The following is a 19,516-nucleotide window of genomic DNA, read 5'->3' as shown; positions in this document are numbered from 1 at the left end:
CATAGTGTGAGTTAGCCAGGTTACTATAATTTTCTCTCTTCTCTCTGGTCAGCTGACTCCCAGGAAGTAGATATATTCAGGAGTTTGATCTTTGTGTAGTAATCTGAAATGCAGTGAGAATGCAGAGAACAGACTGGACCATCAAGCCCCTCTCCACCCTAACAAGGCTGGTGTGAGGTGGAAGGGGTTGGGGATCGGGTAGTTTCTGTCCTTCCTGTTGTCTTCTCTATCAACATTCATCCAATTTCTAAAGGGAGAAGAAAGCTTTTGCATTGTCTTTCTTTGTGTACCTTTAAGTAGCGTAATCTTTGATATGGAAATAAAATAAGTGCGCACATACACACACACACATTCTCTCTCTCTCTACACACACACACACACGGATGTAAATCCAGATGGAGCTAATAGTGTTATTACTGACATTCACAGCAGTCTTGCCACACGTGTAAATCGACCTTTGGTATCTCACTGCAGCTCATGTAATCCTGCGGGTATTCTGCCTTTATGAAGACATCAGCCTGGACTTGCTGAATGTTGTCACCATTGTCACAAAGCACACGGCCCAATGATGCCTGTTTCAGCTGAGTGAGTTGTGCGGGGGTAAACACTCCAGGGTTTTCATACCAGAACCTGGTAGTCAACAAAGAAAGGCACAGTGTGATGGGTCTGCGGCCTGAACACTGAGCCCCACGCCAAGGAATCATAGTGAGCAAAGAAGAGTTCAGCTAAAGAGAAGCATATGGAAAGGATTATGCTTTCTCCAACTAAGGATGCTTTGAATTGCCTCCAATATTGATAAAGTTCTTAAATCTCATGCTTTTGAACTATCACTTTCTATTCAAGTTTTACAAAATGATTCAAAGGAAAGTTCTGTAAAGTTGAAAAAAAAAGAAAAGCAGATCTTTAAATCTAAAACTCCAAGGACTGGCCTTAGAAATTGCCTGAGAAATTTAATATTGACAAGTTTGTCTAAAAGAAAAATTTTAATTATTAATATACATTAGATGATTACATCTATTGGCTAATTAAACACATTCAATTTTAAATGAAAGGATACAGTTTAAAAAATATTAAAATGAGCCCTTGTGTTCGTTTCTTCAAGAAATATTTAAGTACTATATGCCAAGCACTCTTCTCATGCTAGACATACAAGAGCACATTAAGAGAGGAAGCAAGAGACTTGTTGCCACTCACAGGGTATCATGGGCTGAGTTCTGTCCTCCCCAAATTCGTATGTTGAAATCCTAACACCTGGGACCTCAGAATGTGACTATATTTGGAGATAGGGCCTTTAAAGAGGTCATTAATTAAAAACAAAGCCAGTAGTGGATCCTAATCCAATATGACTACTGTCTTTATAAGAAAAGGAAATGTGGACACAGGTACAGAGGGAAGACCATGTGAAGACATGGGCAGAAGACCGCCATCTACAAGGCAAGGAGAGAGGCCTCAGTAGGAATCAACCCTCCCAACACCTTGATCCTGGACTTCCAGCCTCCAGGACCGTGAGCTAATAAACGTATGTCAGTTAAGCCACCCACTCTGAGGTATTTTGTCATGGCAGCCCTAGAAAACTAATACACATGGGGAAGACAGCTTCCTCAAAACCCAGAGCTCAAATTTGACTACATATATTCTTAAATTATTACCAATTGAGCATATTACCCCAATTATTTGTTGTGCTAAATCCAGAGTGCCAAAAATAATTTACAAAAATTAATTTAATGAAATATTATACTATTAATGTTTGCCAACATACAATAAAAAGAATGAAATCTTTTACTACTTTCTTTATAATACAATTCATAAGTGGAAGAGATTTGGAAGAAAAATTTTAAGTTAAGGATGATTTTTAGTATAACTTTAACTAAAAGCTAAGGTCCAGGCAGTGTTTTAAGCCCTTTATATCTATCATCTCTACAGTAACACAGAAGGTTGAACTGTCAAACAGGTTCACAAGAATCCTAGCTCTTACTCAAGACTGTACTTTACCAATAATTCAGAACATATGACACCCCGGAACACATTTGGTGCAAGTGATAGAAAAGAGCTAACAGTATGTTCCATGCCAACTCAGAGGGAGCAGCTTGGTTTTGAGTTTTCTTAGTTTTTATACTTGGTTAGTCTTTCAACAGTAGAGAGATTACATAACTAACTTACATTCTCCTGACACCTGTTTCCCATAATTTCATAAATTCAAGTTTATTTACAATAAACACTTTGGACAAACCAAGAGATGTTTTTGGAAGAATTTCCAGTTATCTTTCTAGTAATAAATGCCCTCATCACATAGTTTTGCAAGGAGGTCTGGTCTCGAGTCAAGAGGTCTTCAGTGAGGAGAGGGGGAGGGAGTCTCAGGCCTGCTGTCAACTCCTGCTTTCCTGACATCATTGACAGCTACCACAATCTGCGAAATTTGTCTACTATCGTTATACAGACTTTACAGATGAGGAAAGAGGTTTAGGTTTACAGGGATATGCTTCCCGAAGTTAAACGGCTGTAAGTAGTGGTGCACACATTCACGTACACAGGAGTGAGTCTGGAGCATCTTCTTAACCACTGATTTCTATCACCTCCCTAGACAGGCTATTTCTTTTCTTCTTGCAGAGAGCTACAAGAACTTACAAAAATGAATGCTCTCTGGTATTATCAGTGGTCAGAAAAATTCTGTGGCCAGATTCTATTTGTTATTTCTTGTCTTCAATATATTTTAAATTAGAGATAGTATGAAATCACACTATAATATTATGCACATATTTTGGGGGGCAAAGAAACAATTTTGTCATCTTTGATAAGTATAAAATAATGCTTCACCTATCTCCATCTCTTAGCCGCTGAAACTGGGTAACAAACAGGCACATAAGTGTTGGTCCCACTCTTGTACCAGGGATCAGGTCTTCGACCATGAGAGCGGGCCAGAAGTCAATGTTGCCTGGAGTGCCATACAACCTGAAACAGACATATTAGAGTTTGAAAGTGACATTGACAGTATTATTTATACAAAGGACTACTAAGCATTATTTTATTTGATACACACAGAAAAGAAAGGCAGGTATTATTATTATTCCCATTTCACAGGTAAAAGCACTGAGATAATGGAAGAATTCAGGGGTCGCCCAGCTGGCTAGGGAGCAGAGCAGTAACCTAACAGGAGTATTTAAAACCAAAGTCATATAATATCCACTGTGCTAGCCTTTATAATTACCCCGTAAGTATATGCAATATAACTATACATGTGAGCATGTGTATGTATATGGGTGTCTGTGTTTGTATATATATATATAACTAATTCTTTCAGAAGCATGTAGAAAATAAACAAATGAATTAGAAAGCATTCAAAAGTTTCCATGTCAGTGTATATGATGGGTATGCTTTATAAACAGAGTGAAAAACTGATTTGTGGAAATAATGTAATGTGTTAGATAAATTTTCTCTTGCTAAAAAGACGATGATCACTTGATCTGGGATTTGAAGCAATTTTTAAAACCGGAAAAGAAGTTCAAAATGCGAATGATGATTTAAACCAAACAGCTTTGGATACATTAGCCACTTAAAGAAAATATGAATAACCTTGAGACTCCTTGCGGAGTCTCCTTGCTTTGATTGTGTTTTTATGCCTGACTCTAAGGATAAACAAGACAACAACTTTACCTGTCCCTTACTTTACTTTATCATTTCATTTCATGTGTATGATTCCATAGACCACATACAACTGAGCTTTGCATGTTTTAACCTTAACACAGAGGGAAACAGTGTTCACATTCTTTTTATTTCACTCCACAGGCTGTCTGGAGATTCAATCGTGTTGCTGCATACAGCTGTACCTCCTTCACTTTCTCTGCTGCATAGCAGTCAGTTATTGGATACTCTCCCAATTTGGTTTTCTTTTCTGCTGGTGATGAATATTTGCGATGTTTTCAACTTTTATACTATGAACATTCTCACACATTTTTATTCATATATATAAGGGTCTTTCTAGACTAGGCATCAGCACATTTTTACTGTAAAGGACCAGAAAGTAAAATTTTCAGCATTGTGGGCCACATGTTGCAATTACTCAACTCTTCCATTTTGCGTGAAAGGAGCCATAGACAGCACATTAAAAAATGGACACAGCTGTGTTCCAATAAAGCTTTATTTACAAAATCAGGCACTTGGTCATACTTGGCCAATGGGCTGTGGTTTGCAGAACCCTGCTCTGGAACATGCTGTTACTAGAGCTACAAATGCTAAGTGCAGAGCATGATATCTTTAATTTTAACAGACAAAGCCAAGCGGCTGTCCAAAATATATGTACAATTCATACTCTCAGAATAGGCACATAGAAGTTCTCTATGATACATATCTATATGCATGTTTTCAATTTTGAGAGTGCCAAACTGCTATCCAAAGTGGATGTACACTTCCTACTCTCACAATAAGCATGTAGATAGTCTCTATGATCTATTTCGCAGAAATGTAAATCTCTTATCCCTTAGCACGTTGTAATTTGTTCTTCAAAGTGTTTTTTTTAGTTTAGCCAACTTTCATTGCTGCTACCCTTCTCCTTCCTCCTGCCACTCCTCCTCCTCCATTTCTTTTCTTGATTTCTGATGATAGCTGGGCTTTTTATATCTCCAAGTACTTGTTTGAGTGTTTGAGTGCTTGTTTAATTCAGATTCCTGTGTTGTATTATAGTTTCCTTCTATTTCGATTTTTTTTTCCCTGGGAGAAGTTTTCTCTGAAATTTTTAGATTAGCATTTCTCTTTTCTTGGTACATAGCTTTATTTGAAATTGGTCTTCTCTCTCTTTTTTTTTTTGGTATTCCTAAGCATTTCACAAAATGGATTTCTAGTTCAGTAGCATACTCTTCTGTCACTGCAGTGAAGCATAGCCTCTTTGATTGCAATGTGGATGTGATGGGAGAGGAGTACGAAGGGGCGTGTTTTATTTCTCTTTCATTTCTACAGCTTTCTCAATTTCACTTCATTCTGCTTCCACCTCACTATCAAATCTGCAGGAGCACTACTCCTTGTCCACTTATCTCCTTCTTTCCCAGAAACAATGCTATCTCTGGGTACTTTCAGCCCTGTAACTGGTGCTGTAGACTCCTAGGTTCTAGAACTACATTGGGCAATTTAGTACTTAGTGTTGAGCTTTTTCTTTCTTAGAGAGATTTTTTTTTTCCTGTGCTTCATCTAGGCCATGTTTCCCTATCTTTTGTCCACAGAGACTTTTTATTTACCCTGTCCTTCTCTCCACACTCTCAGACTTGCAGCAGACGTGGATCTCCAATGGCAGCTCTCTTGGAACTTGTGGATTATTTTCAAATTTATAGTAATTTGAAGCTCATGCCAATCTCTGTCTCCTCCTAATTCGGAATGTGTGAGTCATGTGTTATTTGATGTGTCCTCTTTGTTGTCTTCTTTGCTGGTCTTATAGTTTTGCAGGAGGCTGTGTTGAGAGATTTAGAATCAATTGACCATTATTTTCCTAGAGCTACACTGAAAATATGTTTACTTTTTGAAATTTGTGTGAATCTGATGGGTCTGAAGTGGTGATTCACTGTGATTTTGTATTCTCCTGATTAATTATGTATTTGAGGATCTTCTATATATTGATTGGGAATTCATTTTTTTCTTATGTAAAATGCCTATTTATACATTTTATCCATTTTTCTGTTGGGTTATTTTTTTCTTGCTTACTTTAGTTCTCTACATATTCTGGATGTTAATACTTTGTTATCTACATTCAAATGTATTTCTCCAAGATTGCAGTTTGTTTTTTGTGTAATCACTCTCATTATGTTAGAGTTTGATGAAAATATTTTCCTAATTTTAAGGTCAGTTTTATAAATTTTTTATACCATTTTTTATCTTACTTAAAAAATTCTTTCCTTTCCCAATGTCGTAAACATATTCTCCTTTATGTTTTGTAAAGTTTTAAAATTTTGCCTGCCAGATTTAAGTTTCTCATGTATTTGGAACTGATTTTCATATATGATGTGAGAAAGGAAACCATACTCATTTTTATCCAAGGATAGCCAATTGTTGCTGCACCAATTATTGAATATATTCTCATTTCTCTTTAATTTGCCTTGCTATTCTTTCAAATGTCATGTTTCAATATACGAGCACATCTTTTGTGTGTGTCTCTCTATTCTATCGGTCTATTTAACTAGTCTTGAATCAATATCACACCGTCTTAATTACTAAAAGTTTTACAGTAAGTGTTGCCAGCTGGAACATGAAATCACCTAACTAGGTTCTTCTTAGCCATCCTCTCTACCAAGCGAATTTTATAATCAGCTTGTTGATGCCACAACAAAGCACTATTAAGATCTTAATTGGAATTACAATAAATATATCATTTTGAGGAAGTACTATCACATGCATATTATTGAATCTTACTCTCCATGAATAAGACAGCTGTCTCTATTTCTGCAGGTGTTCTTTAATAACCATCCACATAATTTTACAATTTTCTTCAGAAGATACTGCACAATTTTTGTTAATCTTTTCTTTTCATTTGGTATTGTAATTTAATTTTTCTTATATTCCTCTTAGTTTACCAGATAGAGAATTTGCAAAAACTAATTATGACAGTTTTATTTTATCCTTTTCAGTCCTTTCTATTTCTTATTTTCTTGTCTTGGTTGTGATTTTCAATACAAATTTGAATATAAATGATAGCTGACATTCTTGTCTTATTCATGCTTTTAAATGGTATGCTTTCAATATTTAATTAATTGTTTACAGTAGATTTTTTTAGATACTCTTTATTAAGTTAGGGCGTTCTATTTTTTCTAACTTAATAAATGCTAAGAGCTTTTCTTAAATTCAAGAGAGATGTTCCATTTTATGTGGAATGATTTTTCTACAAGTACTAAAGTGATCATTTTTTTCTTTTGTCTCTTCATGACATAAATTACATCAATGCTTTAAAAATCTTGGATCAATTATATCACCAGAATGAATCAATTTTGGTCATTTTTTTATATATACATTGCTCAACTTGGATTTTCAATGCCTTCTTTAGAATTCTTTATCTAAATTTATATGAGATATTATCTTATAAAGTTCCCTTTTTTTACTGTCTTTGGTTTAATGTCAAAATGTTACTGGCCTCAAAAAGTAAATTAGATACTGTTTTGTGTTTCTTGTTTTGTATTCTCAGAAGGACTCCATGGGCCTTTGATACTGTCCACATTATATGTATAAATTGAACACTAGTTTTGATTTGAAGATGTGTCAAAAATTTATTTTGAAAAGCTTCCTTCCCATTTAAAGTCATAACATGGAATATTTTGCCAGAGTATTTTGTTTCTCTTTGTTGCTGTGTGCCCTATCCTGTATTTCCAACAAAATAAGTAAAAAAATATTTTATTACATTAATAGTACATTTTAATTATTGTTATGTGTTGAACTATGTCCTCAGAAAAGATATGTTGAAGCCCTAAGCCCCTTAAGTACCTATAAATGTGGTCTTACAGTTTTTGGTCTTACGATTACGGTCTTTGCAGATGTAATCAAGTTAAGACAAGGTCAATAGGGTGGGCTCTCAGCCAATGTGACCACAGACTCACAGTGAGACCGCGCAACGACAAAAGCAGAGATCGTGTGCTGCGGGTGCAAGCCAAGGAGTAGTGAGGGTTGCTGGCAAACCACCAGAAACGGGGAGGCCGAGGACTCTCCCCTACCGATTGCAGAGGGATCGTGGTTCTGCTGACACCTCGATTTGGGACTTCCAGCCTCCAGAACTCTGAGACAATAAATTTCGCTTGTCTTAAGCCACCCTGTTTGTGATACTTTGTTACCGCAGCCCTGGCAAACTAACACAATTATTAGCAACCATAATTTCACACTAAATTCTCTCTCAGTTTTAAAAGCAATTTCCCTCCTAAAATGCTACCATTATCCTGTTCTTCCCATCTGCTTATTTTTAATGTAATGTAATTTTGAATATATCTTTGGAGGTATCCTTAAATTAATTTCTTAGAATAGGTAATAAAGATATGTTGCATTTTGACCTGTTAAAATTAAATTATACAGCATATGAGAAATAATGGTTAATGTAAATCAGAAAGTTAAATAAGATGAAATTAATATCCATGAATTATAAGAATCCAGAAAAGAAACGGTAGTTTGAGATTTTAGAAATTAGAGCATTGAACTTTCCCAGATAGTATAGTCTTGGTTTTTTTAATTTCAGTCCTTTGATATTGATCTGTTTTTTGTCTCTTAACCAATTCAGCTAAACAGTAACCATTCTTATCCCTTATTGTTACTTATTGCTTTTACTGTGGCTCACCACATAGCTCCAAAAAATATTGAGAGCCTTCTAAAGGTACTTAGTACAAGTACCATACTAATTTATTAATCATATATGTCTCATGTTTGCAACTATATGGTCTATGTTTGAAACAGTAGCAGTAATGAGCTCCAACCTCATTAGAGGGAAGTCTAAGATCAATAAGTTCTTAAAAGACTTCTTATTGATTCATCTGCATTACTCAGGAGAATGTTAGCTCTATTTTTCTTCTAACTTTTTAAATTGTAGACATTGTTTCTCCTCTTTCTTGGTTATAATTAATCACTAGTAGGACTATAAAGCAGCTTGCATTAATACTTTGATATGTCATTTCACTTGTCAAATTTCCTCCCAAACCTCATACTCAGTAACATTTGTTCCATACTTAAAAATAGCAATCTAACATAAAAGTAGCATGGTTATGACTATAAAGACTTATATAATCTGAGATGGCATCTGATCAGCACTGCTCCTGAGAGTGACAATGAAATTGCACACCAGCCTCCTTTCTGTTAAGTGCAGGAGCAAACTTCAAGGCTCCAGGTACCTTTGACCATAACACTGCTCCAAATCAGTACAGCATTAGGGAGCACTGCCCAGAGCAAGGATGAAGATTGTCTTCGTAAAAAGTCTCCTGGCTTTGATAATATAACATTTAACTGTGTTTAAATTTAGCTTCTAACCTTTTTTATTACTGCAAACCAAAAACACATGTGGAATAATAAGAGTAAACAAAGTCTAGCTATGTTTAACAGTGATACTTTTGTTACTATTTTGATGTACCAAGAGTTGAAAGAAAAGATCTGCAAACCCTGAAATGAACTATTTTATGCCACAAAGACTACAATGTCAATCCATATCTAATTTCATAACAACGGTTTGACTTAAAGTCTGCTTTAGAAGGATGGATAATAATTACTTTTATTCAACTGGATAGTTCAAAGAGATATGAGGGTAGAAGATCCTGTATGGAATTTTTTCAGGGCTGTATATACTCGCCTGTTTTAGAGTGAAAGGCAGATAACATAACAATGTATGATTCTGGGAAGCAAACAAAAGCCTTTCCCACAAACACTGAGGAATGGCGCTTTGTGATAAAGCGTCCTTGTGGAAAAGCTCTCTGAGACTTTTCTGAATTTTTAGAAGAAATGTTTAGATCACTTGGTAGCTTTTAGAGGGAAAATATGAAACATGTCCTTCAAAAAAGCAAAATGCCCTTGTGTACTCTCACAAAATAAAATTTCTTCTGCTCAGGATGACTGTTTCAATTTGAGAGAAGTAAATTGACATGACTATCAGAGAAATTTAAAAACTGACAACATACTACCTTACCAGTATGATTAGTCAGATCAGACACGTTGTAGTATACAACCTTATGGTTAAAGTCACTAAAACGCCAGAAATAAAAGTTCATCTCTTAACCTGGAAGAAAACTTCCACAGAATACTGTTTACTGGAAGCTTATCTCAGAGCTGTAAATGCTTCCTGAAAGATTTTAATGACATCGTACTTTTATCTTTTAAAATTCTGCTACAATTAAAATTGTATGCATTTTGCAGAGCTATAAGCCTCTATCTTTAAGAATCCCTGCCTCAGTAACTGAAATGGCACAGAAAATTAAGCAAGTGGGGAAAATGAATCGTCCCTTTTTTTCTTTTTGAACAAATATGTAATACTCTCCATTTATTGCTTTTGCAGGAGGACGAACTTTTCTTTCTGTTAATACTTTACAAGATGAAAATAATCTAAGCTACATTACATAATATTTTAGAGAACTAAAACTGTAGTAGTCATCAAACTTTCAAAAGTAGAGTACAGAATATGGAGCTGTATAATTATGGATAATAATGAAAGTAATCATTTAAACTCTATCTTGTGATCATTTAGAGGAAAAGGGAAAGAGAAGAGACTAAAATTCGAAAAAAGAACAAGAAGAAACAGAAGAATAAAAACATAAAATCAATGAAGGCAGAGAATCAAGAGCAAGACAGAAATCCATCGAAGCATTCATGGCCCTGGGACGGACTTCCACATAGGGAAAGAGGCAGCTTCATATCCACCAGGAATTCATGGACATCAAACACTGGCATGTTTGAAGACACATTTAGAAAGAAATCTTTCATGAAAATAACATTTGGACATTTACAGCATGGCAACTATTAGCAATTAAATCCCAATGGTAGGCATAAATGAAAAATTTGTGGTTTTGGTGTATATGTCACACTGAGGATAAAATATAAATACTTTTTGTATTTTTGAAATCTCTAGCCCTAAGAACTGTTCTCTTTTTCCTTAAAAGTTTGATTAACAAGGAAGTACTGGGTGTTAGAGGCATGCAACCCCCAGAGACTTTTCTCCATATCATAACCAAAAGATGGAAAATTAACTAAAAAGGAAGAGGGAATACATTTTTCACTGTGTGAGACAATGTTATTGAGTATCATGTCTACAAACCACACAAAATAACAAACATAAAACATAAAATTACATCCTGTGGCAAGCATCCCACACTTAAGGAAATACAATAATAAACTGTGGTTTTAATTCCTAACTGTGACATAAATGATTAACCTTTTTATTCAGTCCACAAATTCTTAATACTCCTAGTCTTCCAGCCACAGAGTTTGGGATAAAAAATACAACTAATTGAGAGCCCTTGCTTTAAAAAGCATAGGCCAGTCAGGAAGTATAAAAAGATGGTTAAAACACGAACTCTAGTGTATAAAATATACCATCGTATTGCTATAAACAGGGGATAATGAACTAAAGAATTCCTTTGGTGAAATTCAAGGAATTTGACAAAAATGTTTAGAGACTTTTTCTGTGTCTCTGACGTCATGCTCTCTATGTCATTATAGTAGCAATAGGAAGATAGATAAACAGAGATGTAGATAGATAGATAAATAGATGACAGAGAGAGAGAGAGAGGTGGTAGATAGATAAGAGAGTCCTTTCTTCATACCACCTAAGCGATGAACAGCTGAGTGATAAATTTATTTTTATTTATTTTTAATGTCCTATTTAAACTGTGAACACCTGACTTATAAATTTCATTTATGTCTCCAAAACTGTAAAACAATTTTGGTTTGGTACTGTCTGAATCTCTTCTATTCTACTCCATTACTATTTCAGACGTTCTTAATCCAAATCTAATTTCACACTGCTCTATGCTTTCATATTCACAGTTGCACTAAGCCCCTTCTGCACAGAGCAAATAAAATCCATGGTCAGAACCTCCTCAACCATTCACCACAAACTATGCCACTACACGCACCTCATAATCTTCCCCTCCTCTTATAATTCTCCCTTTAAGATAACATTCTAAAATGGTGAAAATTCTTCAATTATGAGAATGAGCAGTCTCTATTTTGTATCTCCTGTTCACTCACTTGCCCCAATATGGTATATTGCATTGAAATTCAAAACAGTATTAACTAGTGGTAGTAGAGCCAACCTTGGTTTCCAAATGGGCATGGCTCTAGTGAGGGTCATAGGAGATCTCATCTGGTATGCCAACTCCAAACAAATGGTAGTGACTGGTTGCCAAGAGAGCCATGTCAAAAACAATTCTGAGATCATATTTCAGTTCAGTGGGAAAGCGTCCTCTGAGAGTATAGCAGTAATTGTCATAGATGTAAGAGGCAGGAATTGGTTGCACAATTGCTGGTTATTTGCCTATTCTAAACTAGTGTTTTATTATTCACTATAACAGTGGCTGTGTGCTTTTTATTAAGCAAATAGCTGGAACAGAGTAGACCTTTTTTTGGTTAGGAAGGTTTGCTAACGTCTATTGCCAATCCTCCTTGTTTTGCTTGAGGAAGATTGTCGTAGAGCTAACATCTGTGCCAGTCTTCCTCTATTTTTGTATGTGAGATGCAGCCACAGCATGGCCCAATGAGCAGTGTGAATGTCCGCACCCGCGATCCGAACCCACAAACCCCGGGCAGCCAAAGTGGAGTGCACAAACCCAAACACTGTGCTGGCCCTGAGAGTAGACATTTAAAAAATACTTATTTATTAACTTAATTACTGATTGAATGAATAGTTGAATGCTTCTATTCCCAGAATACAGAGAATTATGTTGTTGTTGTTATTGTTGATGTTGTTATAGTTGTTATTTATCTTGAACGTGTGCTCAATTTTACCAAATGTCATCTTGGCATGCTCTGAAATAATCATATGGGTTTTATAGTTGGATATTGTATTGCAATCATTGTATTGATACTGACTCAGTCTTACATTCCTGAGACTGTCCCTCTTGAAACATGTTGGATTATTCTATTACTCTTCATAATTTGACTGACAAGAACTTTTAACATTTTTTTATTCCTTGTCAAAAAATGATACTAAGATACAATTTTATTGATGCTGTCCTAAGGTTATTACCAGAGGTATGCTAATTTCATCTAATAAATTGCATAGATTCTCATCTCTTTATACATTCCATAACATACCTTGTTCTTTACAATTTGAAAGAGTTTGCTGACCTAGAGCCCAGAGACTATTTAAAAGCAATTCTTTGATTATTTCAAATTTCTATAGCCTCTGATTTGAGACTTGGTTTTCTTATTATCTTAAGATCAATGGTAAATTATTCATTTAATAAGATATTCAAAATTATTTTCATAAAAATACAAATAGCAATTTGTTAGAAATTCTACTTTTTGTTTTTATTATTTCCAGTTCTTGGATATATTAATTAATTACTCTTGCTTTTCAACTTTCCACTTTATTAATTTTTGCTTTTCTACTTACTCTTTCCAACTTAGTTAGACACTTGAGTGAGAAATAAACGTCTGCTGTGTTTAGCCTGTGAGATTTGCTGTTGTTGATTCCAATAACCTAGGCTATCTGGGCTGTACAGGCTCCAAATGCATAGGTTTGTTCTATTTCCTAAGTTACGTAGTCAGCGGATGCATACATTGATACTGGTTCTGTTCATTAAATTTGAGGACTCATGTCTTCTTCAATTCTGCAACTCTTCTGCATTAATTTTTAAAATTGTGTCTCTCCCACATTCCTTTTTTCTCCTTTGAAAAATCTAAAAATATTTGACATATTGAGTCTTTTCTCCTTGTCTCTTAATCTTTCTTATGATTTATTCTTTTTTCTGTCAGTACTACATGCTGAGTGATTTCTTTGGATTTCTCTTTCAGTTCACTAATTCTTTATTCTAACTTGTTTAACATATCTATTCAGATATTAATTTCAATTCTGTATATCATCTTGAAATTCTATTTATTTTTCCAGTATCTTTATTTCTTATATTTTCTTTTTCTTTTAACATTGTTTCTATCCATTCTTTTACTTATTTAATTATGTCAAATGTCCTTATTTTACAGTCTCTTTCATAGTGTTCTAATCTCCCTTGCTTTTGCATCCCAATTTATTTTTGGTTTGTTTTGTTTTATTGCTTTTCATCTATTCTCATTGCTCACCTTCTTGTGACTATTTATTTACTCAACTGGTTTTTAGTGTGTGTGTGTATATGCGAAAGAGAGAACTTCTTGGGAGTCTGATTTGTCTGCCCTGTGATGGTCTATACACACTGGCTTGTGGAAGTATGCCCACATGATGATTTCACACAAGCTTTTGCCAGGATCTTAGTGGTTTCACATGTTCCATAGCAGTTTTCATGCTAATGTATCAGCTTGTCTTTCCAGCATCATAGTGTTCGACTAAATTCAAATTCTTCTTCTGTGTAACATAGGCTTAGATAAAAATTTCACTTTCCTGTTTTATTCCAACCTCAGTCCCTGATGTTTAATCAAGAAATTATCTTGCTGCTTTCTCTTTCCTCATGGGAAGTGTCTTTCTAGTTCCCTTCATCCCTTGAATAGATGAGGCAGCCTTTATGCAGGGAGCTCTGTCTCAGCACTCTGCCTCCAACAGGCTGGGGGCCATGTGTCCCTGCCCTGTGTGTGTATTAAAAACCCCACCTCTGATTCCAGAACCACTATTTATGCATGATAATTCCTGGGCCAAGACAGCCTTAGCTACTAATCTCTCCTCAGCTTTTAGTTTCCGTGTCCTTTCTGGCACGTAAAAATCATCCTTTATTTTGAGGTTATGTATGTTTAAAACCATTCTTTATATTTTATTTTTTATTCAATAGTTCTATGTATTTCAACAAAAAAGAGGCTTACTTTTCTGAATTGGTTATTCCCCAGGAAATTCTCTTGAAGTCAAACTGCCACTGAAAGGAAGCTATTAGTCATATTCCTTATTAAAACGTGTCATACTCTTTTTAAAGTTGCTTTTATGTCATATTTTCCAGTAATAGAATAGGTACGAAGAAAAAAAATTTTAATATTATATACAGTACAATATGTTTATGTATTTTAATTGCATCTTCAAGTATCACTTCAGGTAGTTAAAAATAGAAAATAAGCTAATGAATTCATTGACTATAGAAGTCATATTTAAAAAATTCTACTTTAGCTAAAAAGATTATAAAATACCATTCAGAGTAATGAGAAAATTGGGATATAGACCAAACCGTCCAAAATTTGCAAAGAATTTCTGGCATTATGCAGAATGAAAGTAATTATTGACTTAATCTTTAAATACATTCTAAACTGATCCCAACTAGTTTATGTCTCTCTTAGACTCAAGTATTTTCACAGGAGAGCATTTCAGAGTGTTCTATGAGTTTTCTATGTCTTAGCCAGTGAATAACATGCTTAGGGAAACGGAAACCCAGATGGATCATGCAATTAGCCCAGGTTCGCAGAATTAATTACTATGAACCTACAAAAGGACCGATGTTGTGCTACTAGTCCTATGCCTTTTCTAATATTCTTTACTTTCCTCATATTGATTACAGATCAGGTAAGTATGAATATTAATTCACAAATTTTTTTCCTATAACTTATCAAACACTTAAAAATATTTTCTGTATATTCTTCTAACTTTGCATGACAAAAGCTGTCCTTGCTTCCCTCATCCACTAAAACAGAAAACCGCACCACTACTTTCCTCAGTTCCAGCCAACACATGAAGGTGTGGATTCAATGTCTCCTAGGATTTCCATTTGTTTAGTGAGAAAACCAGATGACCTAATTAAGTGGCACAAAGCACAGATTTTCAACGCTGACAATATTGTACTTTTTATTGTAAAATTTAGGGAAATTGATAGTCATGCAAATTAATATTATCCAAGGTCCTCAAAAATTTTAACACAAAAAACAGAAGAGAGATTATATAAGTGAGATTACTCTGACAGCCATTTTGGGATTTATTTTCTGAATGAAAGAAAGTATTGAGCTGCACATGCACATAGCCTACTATGACTTTTGCATAATTTGAAGCCAGCCCTCTCGTTTCCAGTCTAGAGCATACCTTTCATATGAAAGGTGCTGCCCTGAAAGAAAAAGGAAAGACTTGCTACCACGGAGACACATTCTTGCCGGCTTTACTTAAAGAAAGTTTTTTTAAATTTTCCTGAATCAACACTACTAACAACTGGACACTAAAGCAGATTCATTTAAATGTGGCATTCTAATTTATACACAGAGCTAGCATCGTCGGCAGCTTTTTATGTGCCAGATACTCTGCTAAATGTGTGACACGCCTTAAATAAGTTAATCTTCTCAATAAATTTATGAGATACTATTATTGTTCTCACTCTAGAGGTGAGAAGTATGAGACTAGGAAAAGTTACAAAAGGCTACACAATGAGAAAGAATCAGAGAGAGCATCTAGAACCCCTGTGGTCTCGCATCAGAGCCTTTATTCCTATGTGCTATACTATAATGTTTCTCACAATCTCCTCTGTTCTAAAGCCAAAGCAAAACACCATCAAGAACAATTAAAAGAACAGAAAAGAAAATATTAGCAGTGGTGTTTCGCATAGTGGCTATACACCTCTTGCCCCCCAAAGGATGTGCACGTCCTAATCCCAGGAGCCTCTGAATATGTAAACTAACATAGCAAAAGAGACTTGCAAATGTGATGAAGGTAAGGATGGTGAGTTGAGGAGATCACTGTGGATGATCTGTGTAGGCCAATGCAATCATATTGATCATTAAAAGTAGGAAAGAGAGACAGAAGAGTGAGACAGAGGGAGATGGGACTACAGAAGACTGTCAGAAAGATCTAAGGGGAGAAGCACAAGCACCATTGCTGGCTCTGGAGATGGAGGAAAGAAAGCAGGCAGGCCACCTCCAGAAGATGGAAAGGCAAGGCAATAGATTCTCCCCTGGAGCCTTCAGAAAGGGCATCATGATTGTTAGCCTGGTGAGACACATTGCAGACTTCTGATCTCTAGAACTGCAAGGTAATTAATTTATGTTGTTTTAGGGCACCAAATCTGTGGTAATTTGTTGCAGCAATCACAAAAAAGTAATGCATAGCTATGTGTTACCTTAGTTTAACTATCAGTAAAAGCCTAGAGTCTGGAATCAGATAGTTTAAGATTTACCTTACACTATTTTATTCATTTTGGAGCACGAAGAACTGTTAAAAAAACAAAACAGCACTTCATATATTAAACTGTTGTCTTACAAAATCTGTAGAACTTAAAAGATTAACAAGAAAGATATGAGTTCCATTTAGGGACTTTTTTCTTATCTGAATGTCTCATTTTAATATGAGAAAATTGTAAGTCTGAAGATGAATAGTATCCTTCCTAAGTCTTGAGATAAATTAGAATAACTAATCAAAGAATATCTTTCTTCTATTCTGCTTTTATTCTATTAAAGCAAGAATCAGTAACCTTGTTCTTAAAGAGCAGATAGTAAATATTTTTGTTTTTTTAGGCCATTTAATCTTTATTGTACCCACTCAACTCTGCCATTTTAGTGGGACAGTGGCCATAGGTAATATGTAAATGAGTGGGTGTGGCTGTATAACAATAAAGGTATTCATAAGAACAAGTGGCCAGGCTGTAGGCTGTAGTTTACCAAACCCTGTGCTAGGGTCTGGTGTGAAGGGCATTCACATTAATTCTGAAGTTTTTGCATTCATAGTGCTGTCTTTCACTCTCAAATGCCCTGGGGTATATGGCTCTAGTCCTGTGATCAGGACTAGAGGAATTGGGACTCTCCCTCTTAACCACTTATCTATTCTCTTTGGTGGGACTCCAGGTGTAAATTGAGAATGACCCAGGCAAACAGACACAATGGTCATTCTATGTCTGTCTCACATGTTGCAAAGAGCCAATAGAGTCACCAACCCTAAGGGATATGTGCTTGGACAAGGAAATTATCTGTGGTGGTTAAGTCTAGTTAGTGAGTAACTACCCAGAGAGAGATTTACCATGAAGCAATGAAGATAACTCTTCAGAGCTCTAACCACTAGGATCCCTTCCATGGCCTTAGAAAGAGCCTAGGATGTGTCCATGTAGTCACATGTGCTTATAAAATGTGTATATGTGTCAACTTCAGGCCCTGCGATCCTGGGCTCTCCACTGAAAGTAAATACCGTTCCAGATGCTGAGCAAGTCAGAGTGAACAAAACAGCCCTCATGATGACTGAAATGGAGCTTAACAAATTCTTTAAAATCACACTTTAGAAACCATTAAATGCAGGAAAGGCGTTTAATTCATCTGTGCTGCCTCCTTCTCCCAAATCCTGGTTTATAAAAACAGTAACTTAATAAATCTTTGTGGAATTGATATAATATTGAGGATCAAAGCATTTAATGCAAACAGAAAAGCTAAGTCATTGCAGAAAGAATTTTCTTTTCAAAAAAGGCTTTACTGAATTTAAGAAATTAGAAAAAAAGGGAATTAAGAAAACTATGGGACAAAAGAATCAACCAAAAATTTTTAAAAGAAGAGTATGTTTGATTAAAAACAAAAGGTGAAATTATTGAAGAGAGGACATTGAAAGACTAAAAGACATGATAGAATTTGGTTTTTTAATGGGAGAAAAGAATACCACAGAGTAACTGAAGAGATATGCATGGTAGGAGACTCACAATAAGATGAAATACATTGGAAAACAGGCAACAAATGGCTATGTTCTTGCTTTCTTTCCTTTTTTAAAATTTTTTCAGCAGAGAAAAAAATAGTTTTGCAAAACTTTAAAAAATCTATTGCTGCCTGATGAGACCCATATCTGCTGCAGTTGACTTTCAAATCAGCTGGCTGGGCCAAGTCTTTAAATCAGCAGCGTAATGTCATTGGATAATGGAACTGTCACAACACAATTCCCGAGGCACCCCACTGCTCCTTTCTTGGTTTCCTAAGGGAAGATTATGTAAGATTATAGCAAATTATGACTACCTATGCCTCTCTTGCTACAGGTACTGACACTAATGGATCTTAGCTCTGCTTGATTGAGAAATAAACGTGTTCTATAGATTGGCCAAAAATAGGGCCACAGTCAGGGAAGCCGACTTCAGCAGACCACCCACGGTTCCGAGAAAAAAGGGACAGACCTGACCTTTGGGGAGTCTGAATGGAGGATTCATTTACATTTCATTTGCGATCAAGATGGATAACTGCAGTTTTTCCCTTTCCACATGTCAAGTCAGATTCTGCGTCCTGCTACGCCCAACTGGCAGCGTTGCTGCAGGCATCCCGTGTGTGTTCCCAGATGGTGTGACACAGGGGCCCAGGAAGACCCACTGTCCCCAAAGACCTTCCTCACCAGCATAAAGCGGCCTGTATCGCCACACGACTCACCGAAAACTGAGGCCTAAGAGGCCTGGATCCGTGTAAACATGAATCTGGAAGAAACAAACAAACAAACTATTTATATGTCAGTCAAGACACTAGTTCCAACTAGTCCTGCTCCTCCCTCAAGAGGTTATAATAAAGCAATTTTCTATTTTTAACTCACAGAAGGAAAAACAATGACTCGATCATATTTTTTGCTTCTAAACAGTAACTTTTCCACTTCAAACCTGTGAACCTATTTGTTGCAATTGACTTTTTAATATTTTTTCTTTTTTTAAGATTTTATTATTTCCTTTTTCTCCCCAACACCCCCGGGTACATAGTTGTATATTCTTCGTTGTGGATTCTTCTAGTTGTGGCATGTGGGACGCTGCCTCAGCATGGTTTGATGAGCAGTGCCATGTCCGCGCCCAGGATTCGAACCAACGAAACACTGGGCCGCCTGCAGCGGAGCGCACGAACTCAACCACTCGGCCACGGGGCCAGCCCCGACTTTTTAATATTTTAATAAATGTTTTTGCTATAACCATTGTAAGGTGATCTTCACAGATATGTCATGTATGAACCCATATACATCAGGTCTGATACTAAACCACAGTAT

At 35.8% G+C, this 19,516-nt stretch overlaps 1 protein-coding gene across 1 annotated transcript in view; it reads right to left on the bottom strand.

The window, feature by feature from the left end:
* Positions 1-2,263: 2,263 nt before the first annotated feature.
* The window catches only part of LOC103540581 (probable oxidoreductase PXDNL), a 46,579-nt gene continuing 29,326 nt past the window's right edge, over positions 2,264-19,516 (bottom strand). The window contains 2 exon segments of the mRNA XM_070630937.1: positions 2,264-2,949; positions 18,922-18,965. Of these exon segments, the coding sequence (XP_070487038.1) occupies positions 18,935-18,965 (31 nt within the window). The 3' untranslated portion in view covers positions 2,264-2,949; positions 18,922-18,934.

The sequence above is a fragment of the Equus przewalskii genome, chromosome 8, assembly GCF_037783145.1.
Source record: "Equus przewalskii isolate Varuska chromosome 8, EquPr2, whole genome shotgun sequence".
Taxonomy (NCBI): Eukaryota; Metazoa; Chordata; class Mammalia; order Perissodactyla; family Equidae; genus Equus; species Equus przewalskii.
Note: the sequence above shows the minus strand (reverse complement) of the source record. Positions and strands in the feature narration are given on the sequence as shown.